Here is a 15,755-nt window from a genome sequence, read left to right as displayed (position 1 = left end):
AAGATAAAATAGCCACACCAGAGTTAAATTCGTAGTAGCCATCGCTATTCGTCCGTTTTTATTTATATCCAGCCAGCGATTGTGAAATTTGAGTTCAAATAAGGCGTCGTGTTGGCAATGCTTGTCGCAAAAATCACTAGTGTGCAAGGTAGCACCAGCCAACTATAATTCTTTTTAAAATGAAAAAAATATATATATATATTTTGCAAAGCCAGCGCTTGAACGTAAATCAAAAGACTTAACAAAGTCAGGGGCTATTTATTTATCAGTAGTATATCAGCACTGGACGAGAGCGTGATGAATTGTGTGATAATAAAATATCAACATCAATTGTTTGATTGGGGAGTTTTATTAGCCACAAAAGAATGCTCTTATCCCTACTCAAAGTGGGCGACTGACACGTCATTGCGAATATGCACAAGAGGAAGCAACAACTTTTCCCTGTATGGTCAAAATGTATTAACCTCAAAACATTTGTGGGTACACTGGACGTTTTATTAATTTCTGCAGTGAATTTTGCAGTCGACCCTGTGGGTTCACGTGAGTCTGAGGTTTACAACTATGAAGGTCTTTGGGTATGCTCCATAGAAGGGAAGCACACTTGACTGCCCCAAAAATAACATCTTCAAACATATTCAAATGAGAAGTTGAGACCTGGTTCATTCGACATAATGTCAAGAGCCTCTTCAGTTAGCTAAAGTTAATCCCGTATTAACCCAATTTTCACGTCTGTAGGTGGCATTCGAGAAAAGCGGAACGAAAAATTAACATTAGAATGATCGATTTGATTGATAAAAGAACTTAATGCGTCCGGGATCTTCCCTTCTGTAGCCAGTCTAACATCTCGACATTTAGGGTAAGTCCGGAAAATAATAAATCTTTCTTTACAGTCTGACGGTGAACCTCTCTAATGTCTTCTATAAGTGCAGCAACACAGTTTCAACTGGAAAAATTATAAGCTATAATAATCCTACTGCCCTAGAAAAACAAAAAACAAAACAAGAAGAGAGATTGTTCTTTCTTTGACACGGTTACCTGTTCTCTCTTTCGGACAAAAGATGTTGAACTCTCTCTCAAAGTCTTCGTTTGAAAAGATCTTAGATATTAATGCCGAGCCTTCAGTAACAACAAGGAGGGTCTCCAATTTCGAAAATGAGGAGAAAAGATGTTCTTTCGCGTGTCAAACGAAAATTCCCGCACAAAATACGCTCGTAGGCTGACGTTACCGAGTTTTGGCGTTCCGTTAAGAGTTCCCTTTCAGCACGGTGCAACCATTTTTTGTTAGGTTAACGACGAATTGTCCTGTTTTTTTTTGCATTCTTATTTCATTCAGTCAGTGCTCGAAATCGAGAACGAGCCAAAAATTACTTGATTCACGCGGTGGGGAGACATAAAGATGAGTCAATTAAATCATTTTCTTTGCCCTTTTGCGTTAATATGTGGGCGATTAATATGACGTAGTATCTTTTGAGTTAGTTCATTGTACGTATAATTAACAAGAAAAGCGAATTGATGTCTCTATACACGTATGTGAAATGATGCAAAATCTTAAAAATGTATGACGTTTTCTTTGTTAAACGAGGAATTATTCGTTAAGTAGGAAGAAAATAATGATGATGTTATACCGACAAAGATTATGCATGCAGCAAATGTATTCGAACCGAATGAGACATCGGGGCGGATTTAAAGTTAGTTATACATTCTCGCATTTCCAACCGTAGCTAATTGGGGGTAGAGTCAGCAAAAAGAACTTCTTCAATTGTAAAAGGAAAGGTAATCATCATTTTCTTTTTTGTTTTGTTGCTAGAAAATATGCTTACTCTACCCGAGGCTTCCTGTAGGACCTATTGAAAAGCGAAACAAAAGAAAAGCGGCTGTATAGTAGTCCAGCATGAACTAGCTGTTTGGGTCAGAGACCTAAAAAATCGGTTCTCTTTGATTTTCTTTTTTTCGGATTTTCTTCGTGTTCAGTTTGCTGCTCGTTTACGTTAACCCGAAGGTAATCTCCATTCATCTAGAACTATACTTTCTAAACTGACATGCCCAAAACAGCAGAGACACAGCGGCACGCCCCCTTTATTTTGCTACTCTACTATCTTAAGTGAGATCTAGTTGTACAAAACGTACATCCCTTAACTGAAGCGTAAAGTTAATAAAGAAAAAAACCGAAAAATTCAGTCGGTTGAGAGAAAAAACGAAAATGGGAACGGCCCACATTTACGTGAAACTTACGTAATGGCTTTTTGGACACCCTTTAGTGAACATCTGATATTAAGAAAGTTTTTCTCTGTACCCTATTTCACATTTTCTGTTTGACACCGTTCCCAACGATAAAAAATCACGTGAACCTAATTGGATATTTTTTTTTCTTCTTTTTGAAGATACAAACGAATTCGAAATAGTTCAATCGTTCCAATTTTTACGACTACCGGCGTAAATATTCGTTAGCGAAGCTTTCTCTCTTTATGGTGTCCACTGTATAGACATTGATGATAAGTATCGACACTTCCTTTGCTTCCATCATCCTTTCATACACTCTATTTTCTGATTGGTTGTCTTTGAATTGTATCCACCATCTCACAGTAAAAACAGTTGCGTTTCAGATGACGTGTAATGAGCTACTCGAGAGTTGGTTGCATCGTAGGCTCAGGGAGTCATAAGGTCGCAAAGAGGATGTAGCATCCAGCGGATTAGCAAAAATGTTTTCCTCATCAACTATGACTGTGCAAATTTCGTTATCGTAGAGCGAAATTCAAAGGAACGAATTTTCTTTTTAACGGAAATTATGTCACGAATCAATGCATCTTGAATTCCAAACTCGTTTTCCGCCTCGTCCCGGACGATAAATTTTTACAAAGCGAGGAAAACAACTGAAATGTTGATCGAATGTATAGATTCAAGCAATTAAAAGAAAAGTCATCAGATAATTCGGATGTTAAACATTTTTTAAAATGGGATTTCTTTTACAGGGCAGCACCTGTCGTCGTTTCACGCCAAACATCTGGACTTTGCTGTGGCTTCTTAAAGACTTAACACGAGCTGTAGGGGGAAACGTCATTTCTTGAAACGGTCATAGTTGCGGAAAACCTTCCACTAACATCCTACAGGGATTTCAAAGATTATTTACGATATTCTTGCACACCGTTTAGCTTCTTTGACCTTCATCCTCGTTCATCCTTTTTTCCTGTCCATTGTCTCCGCTAATTTGTTGTCAAACGTATACCGATTTAGCGCTGACTGAGCGAAGGCTCTTGTTTACTGAAATTATCCAGGTGTGACACGGGCGGCGCCTAGTGATAGAAATGAAAGAAGAGGAAGATCAGACCGGAACAGAAGGACGAGGATCCCATCGGCGAGCGTTGGAGCGCAACGACGAAACATCCTTGAACGGAAATGTTACCATGCTGTACGACAGAGTAGCACACACCCACATGAGAAATATAATGAGCCGTAAGAGAAATTCACGACTTGCAAAAATTGGTAAGTTTAAAAAAAAACAAAAAAATGAAGGAAATTAAACTTCTGGAAGTTTGACTTGCATTTATTGATATTAGCCCCATACATAATAAAAATGTAGGCTACACTTTTATGTTTGAAATGTTAACGGCTCGGTTGTGTAAGTATAAAGGACGATGCGAACGGTCTCTCTATGGCTCTCTTGTTTCTCCGTTTCGGGAAAAAATTACGACACTCTTTAGCGAGCTCCGTTCGGGACTCAGTCGATCTCGTGCCTCGCTAGCATGTCGACGCATCTCGAAGCACTAGTACGACCGTAGTTCCATCGTGCTTGAAATATCTTTTCACAGTTCTGATTACTTCGTTTTTGTTTCAGAGAAAAATGGCTATCAACAATGTAGTGGTTTTTACCTGTTGGTGGTTGACGACCAGGTTGATGTTCCAGGTGATGGCTAACGAGAATCTAGAACCACTACCGGTGATTGTTACTCCCATTCATTATCGATTAACATTGTTACCCGTCCTGGAAGACGATCCTCGTTTGTGCGGCCACGTTTGGATCGACGTGAAAGCTCGTGCGGAAACGAATTTGATTGTTCTTCACGCGTCCGATCTGACTATCATCAAAGCTATTGTGTTGCCGGTGTCATCGGACGCGAATGAAAGAGGAAGTCAATTTAAATCGGAAGATGGATTAATGGTGGAGAATTTCTGCTTCGCTGCCGCTGTTTATCACGATACAATCGTCGACAGCAGCAACATTGCGCTCGATCATCACGCGGACGGCCAGAAACAGTTGATTAGCATTCTCTTGAAGGAAGTGTTGAAAAAGGGAGACTATTATCGCATTGGATTGTTGTATTCAGGCAACATCTACGAGAGTAATAAAGGATTCTTCCGCGCTACATACGAAGTCGGCAATAAATCCGATTGTTGCAAGAGGTAATTAAATGATCAATTATTTCGTAAAAATGATGCAACTTATTGGGAATTAACAGGATCATTGCGGCTACACAATTAGAAGCAATTCACGGTACTCAATTTTGAAATACATACAGTATACTCTTCAAGGAAAATGGTGTTGACAAAAACTTGTTATTTAATTGATAGCTCGCAGGTTGTTCCCTTGCATAGACGAGCCGGCACATAAAGCCACTTTTCAGCTAATGGTTGGACATCATTTTACTTTAAAAGCCATCAACAATATGCCGCTGAAATCTTCTGCACGCATGTACGTGAAACGGCAAAATCATCTACGTATGAATGCATTAACATTTGTCCTTTTCTTAACGCTCCATCTGTTGCCTTAATGTGACAGGGCTACGGTTGATAATTGGGTTTGGGACACATTTGACACGACTCCCGTCATGTCCACCTACCTGCTTGCCTGCGTGTTAACTGAATTCAATCATGTTGAAATGATTTATCATTCAATTAGTGGAAAGAACGTCACCGTGAGACTGTGGACGCATCAGCACCGACTCGGCCATTTAGACTTTGCGCTCAACTTGATACCCAAGGCGTTGAATAAATTAGAGAATTACCTGGGTGTCCCTTATTCGTTACCCAAACTGGACGTGATTGCCTTACCTGGATACGAGGAAGGCAAAGCCATGGAAAATTGGGGACTCATAATTCATAGTGAAATGAATCTGCTGGTCGACGAGACGACAGACGATATAGACAAGTCTATAGTTGGTGCTACCATCGTTCACGAATTAGCTCATCAGTGGTTCGGCAACCTTGTTAGTTCTACATCATGGGATGATATTTGGACGAACGAAGGACTCACGACCTTGTTTGAATCAGCTATACTGGAACAGGTACGTTGTCCATTGATTAATTTTCTCCAACTTTAGTAACAAACGTTCGCTGTTCCAGGTCGCGTCTGATTTGGAATACGAAACAGTGGTGCTCGTTTTCCTCCAAGAGGTCATGAGAAGTGACTTGTTAAGCACTCAATTCGCGCTGAGTGCTCCAGCTAGCAGTTATCCCAGTGTCGATGAGAAATTTGACGTCATCGCTTACGCAAAAGGTAACCGTACAAAATCTACGCATCCGGTCTGTTGAGTTTAACGAAGATAAATCTCGTCTGAACAGGTGCTGCAATTTTCCGTATGGCTAGAAGCTTTGTTGGCGAAGAGGCGTTCCAGTCTGCCATCCGTAGATATCTCAACAAATAGCAAGTTTTACTTTTAGTTTTTGCTGCATAATCATTTCAGGATTATTCGAATTTTGGATTTGAATAGTCAATACGCAAACGCAAATAGCACAGATCTATGGAATCTCATCAATCAAGAAGCCCGTCGAACGCACACCATTTCTGGGCGGATGAATGTTGCCCGGATAATGAAAACATGGACACAACAGCCGGGCTATCCTCTCGTTCACGTTCACCGCAGCAAAAACGGGATAATACACATCAGCCAAGTAACACAAATCCATCAAAAAAACGTTGTAAAGAACTACACAATCAACACCCTTCTTCTTTTCATAGAGACCATTCAAAAACTCGGATTCGCCACCAAAGGATAATTCTACAATGGCCGTTTCAGCTTCGTGGTGGGTCCCCATTTCAATGACGAACGGTGAAGATTTAAGGTTTTCACCAAAGGATAGACTTCCCGTTGCCTGGTTATCACCCAGGAAGCCTTCGATGGAGTTGCAAGGTACGATAGGCAACAACACTTGGGTGTTGGTGAACCCGCAAGCCGGCAACTACTATCGTGTCAACTACGACCGCCGTAATTGGGACCTTCTCGCTGAACAATTGATGCGCAATCACACGGTCATTCCATTTATCACACGATCGCAACTCGTCGACGATGCTTTCGTGATGGGACACGCCAAAATTATTACGTACGACATAGCACTTCAATTGATTCGTTATCTAACCCATACGAACGACGACGTGCTAATCCGGAGGGTGGCCCAAAGTCACATTCAATTTTTGGAAGCAATAGCTGCGAACAGCATCCAAAATCCCGACAAAAAGGTATCAATCAAAAAACATAATAAATTACATTAGCCTTACAATGTTTTTATTTGTTTCTAGAAAATGATTAAGAACATGTCGGCGTATATCACACGGGAGCGAAAATCACGAATGGCAAAAATGTTGGCAGGTGATCCAGGCCGTGGGCGATTGCGATTCTGGAGATCATCAGTGCGTGAATAAAGCCCTCCTACTTTTCCGTGATTTCATTGATGGAACCATCCATCCAGGGAAAGACAGGTGAGTTTCAAAATATTAGTTCATTTTTTCATTAAAGTGATAGTTTAATTGAAGATCCGCCAACTCGGAGTCTTGGTGTGCAGCCGTCCGCCACGGAAGCCAACCGGAATGGAACTTTGCATGGAACATGACCAGCTTGTACGGTGACCAAACGTTGCCTGAAACGAGGAAGATGCTCAAGGCGATGTGCTGCACGACTGATTCAATGCACGCCAAACAATTGTTAACTAGAGTCTTACATCCAAACATTAAGCAAGGACCTAAAGAGACGTTGATGATAATGCAGCAACTGATTAAAAATCCATCGGTCCATCAAGTGGCTGTCACTTTTATTTTATCCAATTCGGTCTTCCTCAACAAACAGTAAGCTTTATTTTATTTTGTATTTCATTTTTTTATCAAATCGTAGCAGAGTGTAATTGTGCTCGATTATTATCTAAATCTAGTTTCCGAAATCCATCCTTGATGTCTGAATTGCTGACGGCTATCGCCAAGCATTCGTATTCGATGGAGGAGCTGGAGAAGGTTTAATTATTTACTCTATCCCCTATTATTATTCAACCTGACGTGGATCGATTTCCATTTTATGTACAGGTGAAAGCTTTCGTTGTAAATAATTCAAAAGAGCTGGAATCCGGAGGTGTAAATCGCATCATGGCTGCGATAAACAACAATATGGAATGGCTGGAACTTGCCACCGACGACTCGCACACAACTGTTGAATACTGAAAATTAAGAAACGAAAGAAACTAAATATGTCTTTTAGCAACAGATGTTTTGCCAATCTCTTCGTATAATTGCCTCCGCAGCGCAGTGGTCGTGTAACTAGAAAAACATTGGAAATTTTGTACAGATCATAAGGTAACCCAGTATTGTAGTAACCACGTAATTTAGTGTTTCTCTCGCTAATCGGTGTATGCGCCGCGCAAGTTTAATTGAAGGTGAAAATATATTACCAGCTCATTTTAAGGTACGTAAACTAAACCTCCGAAAAGTGAGTTAAGAAATACACTGCGATTTCGCAAACACGTAGAAAATGTCACATGTCACGAAATAGTAGATTTTACATCTGCATATGTGCATTGGATAACTGCCATTATTTGCAGGAACAAATTGATGGCGAAATGGTTTGTAGTAATCGTAGCGTTGTCTAAAAGTAACCTGATATTCTTGTTAGAGAAATGTGGGCAATAGCCATTATTTGGAGCTGCGCTGGACTAGTTAAATGGCTTCAAGTAACGAAGCTTTTTGCGAAAATTAGCGCCCGTCTATGTCTACGTTATCAGGAACAATCCATTCGATTCTAAATCGATACCGATTCCGTTTCACCTTGCGCAAATCAGCGTGGGAAATGCCATGGATTTTACATCAAGAGGATTACATCACAGCTACCTGACTGGGCAGCTGGATGTAACGGATTAACGACGGATGTAACGGAACGAATTAATTTCTTTTACTTTTATAAGGATTGTTAGTTTTCCAATTGCATTGTCCGACAATAAGGTACTGTATATTTAGGTGTTGGTCTAAATTTGAATATTTGAAAAGGTCTGACAGAAAAGATCTAATACGTCAACAATATCCATCCAGTACCTGACTGACTCTTCAAAAGCGACTCTGATTTTGAAAGCGTGTGACCAAGTCTAGATTCACTTTGTTATCAAATCGGATAATACGCGTCTTCGTGACTCTGGATACCACTAGACCCGTTTTACGGGGTTGGGAGAAAATATTGTTCAATCTTTGTAAACGATGTAGAAATAGTGAATGGGAATGAGATGCTCATTGCAACGGTTAATATTTTCAATGTGACGAAATGTGAAAAACTCGTCTTAGCGCAAATTCATGGTAGGTTTTTACTAAACGGCACATAGATGGCGTCTGCTCTCTCTTTCGGTCACGGTGGGACGACTTTCCGCGTTCAAACTGGACTCGTTTAAAAACGCACTGCAGGTTTTTTTGTCTTTCATCCAGATATCACGTTCCTGTCGTTTGATGGCTTTCAAACGTAACACGATAAAGAAATGTTTTGCTTACACCCTTTTAAATTCTTTTCATCTCAGTGCCGCCAATCGTTCAACAGAGTCAAAAAAAGTCGCGTTCCAAAAAAGGTGCCGGGCAGGTTTTTTAGTGTGGTGGGGGAACTTTTAACGTTTTCAGTCGTTTATATTCATGATAAGTTTGAACTATCAAGTTTGTTTGCATTCAGATCTACTGACGATTGTCTTGCATGTTGTAAAATAAGCAAATTTTCTTTTTCTTTATATTAAAAACTTCCAAGTCATCACCGTTGCGTGGAGGAATAAATTCTACAGAAAACGTGACTGCGTTGATACAGTTAACACGAAAAGGCACAAATACCGTTAGTACCATCACCCATTCTAATGGATACGCACGGAGACGCATGCTTTTATCATCAAACTATTTGAATTTCAATATTAGCTTTAACATTTGAGACGTTAAAGTAACATCTGATTTCTCTAGAGCTCAACGGAAAAGTGAATGTTGAACACACTGTCGGTTTTTGGCGTTCTAGTTACGATGCCCAGTGCTGTTACGCGTCCATTCTTGTGTTGTCTGTATTGATGGCTGACAACATTGAAAAAATTGATCTCATTTCATCCATATCTATCGAATGACAGAATGTGAGATGCTGAAAATTGTGGGAAACCCAATTCAAATATCTAACCTATATTCCCAATTCAGCCTTTGGTCCTTACAAACCGAAATGCTTACCCTGTAGAAATTTTGAGTTGGCTACTCGCCCGACACCGTTTCGATGTAGTACCGTACAACATTCCCATCATATTGAATACATGGAAAAGGAAAACAAGCATTTCTATCGTTGCTGTATAGACCTTTCTTATTGTTTGTGCCAGACGGTGCAGCAGCTCATTCAAAGTCCACGACTATAGTAAAATGCCTTTGACAGTCAACATTATGCATGCGACCTCTTCTGCTGAATTTTTGATGTGCCATATAACGAGACCCCTCACTCCTTTTTGGCCTCGTCTTCCACTTAATGCTTTGTTCTTTTCCTACGCATCAAAGCTTCCTGCTTCAAGTTCCGCCCAACAAAAATAATCAAGACTTCAGAATTGAGCACAATGTAAAGTAACAGGACAGGGAAAGTTAGTCAGCCAATTTACCAAACAGTGTTCAAAGCCGCCAAACCTGATTGTTATCATTACGAATGGACTCAATGCAAGTCATCCTTTCACGGGCACCTGCTTTGACAAACAAAATTGGAATTCACATTTTTGTTGTATAATGCATTGTAGTGACTTTTCTTTTGTTTTTTTATTTTCAATAATTCTATATTAGGAGAATTGTAGGAATTTTTGCAACCTCGCTTTACACGATTTGCAACTCAAGCAGTCGACCTTTTCGTAAGACGTGAACGCACAGCATGTAATCCAGTTACGAGACTGATGGCTAAGATGTTAAAGGTGAAAAGTAAGGCAGGAAAGCAGGCACGCTGTGAACAGGTAAGCCGAAATGAGATTGATTTCTCTTTGCCTTAAGCAATGGTCAACCATAGTCCAACGAGATCGATAAGCCACATGTGAATAATGTAACCTACGTGCTGGCAGTGATTCGTCTGCTACTGCCGATTAGTGTCATTTTTATCTTTCCCTATGGTAGCTTTAGCTTTATTGTGTATGTACATAAATATCCTGTTCTCGATAACCAATGTGGTACAATTAGTAAAAGCAGGAGGCCCTCTTGCAGCTCCGTACAATGCGGTTACCAAAGTAAACTTAGAGATGGAAGCCCTGCAGGTATTCTATTCTGTCGGCCAGTACCTCGTTTGAAGGGAGAAAATGGTAACCATCAGTCGGTGCACGGCGTTGATGCTGATCACAAGCATAGTAAAATTATTGCGTATTTTTAGCTGCCCTTAACAAGTTGTTAGACTGTTTCACACGTATTCAATTGTATTACTTGCACTAAACTTTCGTTTGTGGTAACAACGTGCTGTGTTTGAAAATGAGCGTTGCTTGGTCGCAGTCGACGTGGAAAGTTTTACTAATTGCTGTTTATTTTGCGAAAATAGTCGTTACGAAAACGGCTCACGGTGACGGGGAAAACCAAAGTCCTTTTAGACTTCCTGATGCGATATCTCCAATTCATTACCAGCTGACTCTTCTGCCCGTTATTGAAGAAAATCCTCGACTGTGTGGTCATGTTTGGATCGATGTGACAGTCAACTCACCCACCAATGCGATAGTTCTCCACGGACAAGTACTTCCGGTGGAATCGGTTGTTTATGCCGATAGTGAAGTGATCGACAACGAAGTATCTCGAATGCTCGTGGAGAGGATGTGCTTCTCCGGCGTACTTGATGCCCTGGATTTGTTGAGCGATGACAAGCCAAAGAGTCGAGACGACAAAGACATTGCCCAATCTGTTCACCTGGATGAAGATAGTGAGCAGATGATAATTATACTGAAAGAGGAACTGATCGTCGGTGCATTCTATCGCATAGGCATTCTTTACTTGGCGGAGATAAATGACGGTGACAACATTGGATTCTTCCGTGTCCAGAAGAAGCAAGAAGATAATAACTGCTGCCGCCAAAGGTACGTTAATTTGAGAAAACAAGAACTTCGAAAATTGCGCAGGAAATTGTACTCCTTTCTTTTTTTACATGTTGAATTGTTGGGGTATCATTATTTACTCATCAGATGGATTGGATCAACCCAGCTGGAAGCTACCCATGGTGATCTCATTTACTAGCATAGTAAATTTGTAGAGGAAGTCCTATGAATAGCTTACTATTCCACTGCCCTACATATTAGCTTTGTGTTTTTCTTGTATTCGGATCTATCCGAATTCCTATATTTATATATATACTGTTTTTTTATCTTCCATCTTTTGTGGTAAACATCATCTTTTATGTTTTCACATGTTTCATTAGCTCGTAAAGTATTCCCTTGTTTCGACGAACCCGCATTCAAAGCGACCATCGAGCTAACACTTGGTCATGATTCCAAACTTAGAGCCATCTCAAATATGCCTTCAAATTCGTCAACATCTTTGTAAGTTAAAAGAAAAAAGAGACGACATAGTGAAACAATATGAATGTTCACGACATTTTTTACACGCAGGAAAACTGTTGACGACTGGGTTTGGACCACGTTTGAAAAGACACCGGTTATGTCTACCTATACTTGCTGGCTTGCGTAATTTCGGAACTCGAGTACTTGGAGACCAGCTACTTGTCGATCAATGGCCGAAATATTACCATCAGGCTGTGGACTGAGAAACAGAAATTTAGCCAACTCGATTTGGCATACCGTTTGGTGCCCACAATCATGGAGACGCTTGAAGATTACTTCGGGATTCCATATACACTTCCCAAGCTAGATATGGTGTCTCTCCCAGGGTACGATTTGGCCCGTGCTATGGAAAACTGGGGATTAATTGTACAAAGGTGAGTGATAATGAGTTCTTTATTTGTGAAATTTAAGTTATTTGTTCAACGAGTTTTCTTTTTAACCAACGTTTTTAGTGAATCTACTCTCCTCCAAGAAAGTGACGCAAATGACCCAATGGAAAAAGCCATTTTTGCCATAACTATTGTTCATGAAATTGCTCATCAGTGGTTTGGTAACCTAGTAACGTCTCGTTGGTGGTAATTTGATTTTCTAATATTACCATTCTATGCTCGATTAAACTAATTACTACTTGAATTTCAGGTCAGATATCTGGTTCAATGAAGGACTTGCCACGCTATTTGAAAATATTGTTCTCAATGAGGTTTGTTCTTTATCAATATAATTATTGTTCAGTCACTGTTAACATTTAAAAAAAATTAGATTGCCCCTGAATTGGGAGTTGGATGTTATTACGGTTCTGTTCTTCCAACAAGCGCTGTTTCACGATACCCTGAATATATCCATACCTCTGAACTACCCAGTTGAACTCCTTCCAACTATCGAACATAAATTTGATGGGTTCGCCTACGCTAAAGGTAACCTTTTAGAGCAATTAATTTAGCGCTTGTTTACATTTTGTAAGTTTTTTTCCATTTTGGGTATTATAGCTTCAGTGATTTTTAGAATGGTTAAATCATTTGTTGGGGACGAAGCGTTCAAGAATGGACTTCACCGCTACTTTAATCAGTTGTGAGTTATTTTAATATGAAATGGCCCTTTACCTTTTTAGTGAAGCGATTTAATTTACTTTCCCAGTCAATTTAAAGCCGCCAACAGTACAGACTTTTGGGCGATTCTCACCCAAGAGTCCCGCCGAGCATGCACTCTTTCTCCTCGCAAACATGTTGGCCGGATTATGAAGACGTGGACCGAACAGTCAGGTTATCCTTTGATTCAAGTTGATCGCAACCCGAACGGCACCATCCAGCTTACACAGGTAGAGGCGTGTTTTGTTACATCCTTTGTCTGGAAAAATTCATCGTATTTTCCATTTATTAGACGCCGTTTATTGATTCGAGCAATCCTTTGACGGATAATTTTACGGAAACGGTTGCTTGGTGGGTCCCCATCTCAATGACCAATGGCGCAGATCCGAAATTCTCCTTAGACGATAGAATACCGGTGGTGTGGCTCACTCCAAAAGTCCCTTCCGTAGCTATTAAAGGTCCTGACGATACCAATGTCTGGATCTTAGTCAATCTCCAATACAGCGGCTACTACCGTGTAAATTACGATCGACTTGGATGGGAGCTTCTATCAGAGCAGCTGATACGCAATCATACGGTTATTCCACCTTTGAATCGAGCTCAACTTATTGATGATGTTTTCACTTTATGCCACGTCAAAACACTGCCGTATGAAGTCAGCGTGAGGCTGGTCGAGTACCTGGGTCGAGCTGAAGAGGAAAACTTTGTTCGAAGTGTGGCAGTTGGTCATGTTGGTCGAATCAAGCAGATGATGGCGCTTCAAGGAATCCACGATGAGAAACTTGATGTATGGTTATTTTGCGTTATTTGTTCTTTGAACTGTATACTAAACTAATTTTGTTTGATCCTACAGGCAATGGTTAAAGTTATGATGACTTACATTGTACCAACACAAAACACCGAGTCCAGAAACCATTATAATTCTGGACAACTTGACGTTCATTGCCATAATGACGACAAGCTATGTGTCGATCGTATTCTTGATCTCTTCCGTGACTACATTAACGACACTGTGACACCAGCGCAATCCAGGTGCGTTGCATCTTAATCATTTACACTAAATTAGAATTCGTCATTTTTGATTTACGGTTATTAATTGCTTTCGCCACAGCTTAACGAAGAAACACTTTGAAGATATTTGGTGCACAGCCTTACGTTACGGAGGTCCTTTGGAGTGGTCTTACGCCTGGAACAGTAGTCGTGATTCTTCTGCTACATTGTCGAAGAAAAGAAAGATCCTCAAAGCAATGGCTTGTACTACGGATACAAGCCGCATCAAAGCAATTGCTTTCACGGGTTTTCCTTCCAAAGATTAACCAGGAACCAATTGAGACGTCAATCATCCTGAACAGTTTGGCCGAGAATCCTTCTGCTCGATTGTTGGCTATGAAGTTCGTAATGTTGAATTGGGCATTCCTCAACAAACAGTAAGTCCACAGTTATGGGCAATTTTACTGTGATTTTGCATACATTTTTCTCGTAGTTTCCGAAACCCTCCCCGAATGCGAGATCTTCTGGTGGCCGTTACGCGACGATCCTCCTCACTCAACGAACTCGAGAAGGTTTGTTCTTTGGTTATTAGACACTATAAACATGTTATGATTCTTATACTGGTTGCCTGGCATAAAATAAGGTCAACGAATTTCTGGAAGACAAAGCGAACGAGCTGGGTCCTGCAGTTATTGATCTCATCGTTGCTACAATCAGCAGTAACGTACGGCAGATTGAGTTACAGAAGATACACCTAAAATATCACACCTTAATTGGTGAAACAGGAAATGATTTGACTCGCCTAGAGGAAAATGTTGCTTCTGTTTTGTGAGTTAAAATTGTGATATTGTCGTTAGGTATTGGGTTGGTTTAATTACGTAGTACGTAATTTATCCTTGCCACTGAAACACTGTTATGCCTTCAACTAACTTTCTTCTAATGTCGAGGTTAACTTAGAGTATTTTCATAATGAAATAAGGAAGTATTTTAATTTATGAATAAGCAAAATGGCGTTTCATGTTGATGTTTCTCTTGTCTTTGTATACCCATCTTCGTTTACCATATATTACATCCGCAGCTTGAATCAAATATGAATATGTATTGCTGCTGTGATTTATCACGCTTTGCAAGCTTCCGCTAATCCTCATTCATTTAGGCAGACATCACAGTTGTTGAATTGTCTCGAAAACGTTCGAAACGTGGCTGGTATGATCGTATTATTACCGATTGGAGGACACAAAAAAAACACCGAAGTAAATCTAATCTGTTATTATGTAATGTATTTTATTATTTTTGCCCGTTTCTGTTTGAATTCAGATAAGTCAAAACATCAGACTGCTGTACCAATAGGCTTTTACCGTTGGGTGGCAATGCACGAGGCATTGGACTGATACGGATTTACTGCAAGAGGGCTACTTTGTTCGATGGTAAACAACTGTGCAGGTTATATAAAAATTAAAGTCTAAGTGACCTTGGCTTTTACAGGACAAAGATTTCAAGCTGGATAAGTTATCTAAACTAACCATATTAAGTGACTAAATTCCGAGTTAGTGTATGCCTTTTACCGCTGTTCCTTAAGTAAGACTTTTCCGGGCATCAAACAAATCATCTCGAAGTCTCCTAAGTGAATCGGGTAAGGGGTAACCAATACAAAGGTAAACTATAATTTTTTTTTTTACGGTTTTCCCATCAATCAAATTGTTATCTTATTAAAACAAATTCTGTTAGCATTTGGTCGGGTGGAAAAACATGCAGCAGTGTACTACTTTTTGGATTACCTCATCGGTATATCTGGATTACGGACGTTGAAGGATGGGCCTGTTTTTGTCTCAACTGCAGATTTAGGAGGGGTTTTACTCTTCAATTTCTAAACTTCGATATCACGCGTTCACCTTCGTACCTGTTATGTATCAGTAAGTGAGATAA

The 15,755-nt window shown here is 40.1% G+C and overlaps 2 protein-coding genes across 2 annotated transcripts; both read left to right on the top strand.

The window, feature by feature from the left end:
• Window positions 1-3,533: 3,533 nt before the first annotated feature.
• Window positions 3,534-7,719, top strand: LOC116926394 (thyrotropin-releasing hormone-degrading ectoenzyme). The gene is given in 14 exon segments (XM_032933276.2): window positions 3,534-3,764; window positions 3,833-4,398; window positions 4,455-4,489; window positions 4,567-4,687; window positions 4,775-5,279; window positions 5,338-5,491; window positions 5,557-5,638; window positions 5,706-5,886; window positions 5,954-6,451; window positions 6,512-6,585; window positions 6,587-6,691; window positions 6,746-7,054; window positions 7,138-7,216; window positions 7,286-7,719. Coding segments are annotated over 14 exon segments (2,868 nt in total). The 5' UTR covers window positions 3,534-3,740; the 3' UTR covers window positions 7,421-7,719.
• A 2,805-nt stretch (window positions 7,720-10,524) lies between these two features.
• Window positions 10,525-14,918, top strand: LOC116926392 (aminopeptidase N). The gene is given in 17 exon segments (XM_045176144.1): window positions 10,525-11,274; window positions 11,380-11,414; window positions 11,613-11,733; window positions 11,803-11,860; window positions 11,863-12,128; window positions 12,207-12,329; window positions 12,394-12,454; window positions 12,514-12,534; window positions 12,536-12,668; window positions 12,741-12,822; window positions 12,889-13,069; window positions 13,132-13,626; window positions 13,693-13,871; window positions 13,951-14,116; window positions 14,118-14,266; window positions 14,323-14,401; window positions 14,473-14,918. Coding segments are annotated over 17 exon segments (2,931 nt in total). The 5' UTR covers window positions 10,525-10,681; the 3' UTR covers window positions 14,662-14,918.
• The last annotated feature ends 837 nt before the right edge of the window (window positions 14,919-15,755 follow it).

The sequence above is a fragment of the Daphnia magna genome, linkage group LG7 (assembly GCF_020631705.1).
Source record: "Daphnia magna isolate NIES linkage group LG7, ASM2063170v1.1, whole genome shotgun sequence".
Taxonomy (NCBI): Eukaryota; Metazoa; Arthropoda; class Branchiopoda; order Diplostraca; family Daphniidae; genus Daphnia; species Daphnia magna.
The sequence above is the reverse complement of the archived record's forward strand: the minus strand, read 5'-3'. Positions and strand labels throughout refer to the sequence as shown.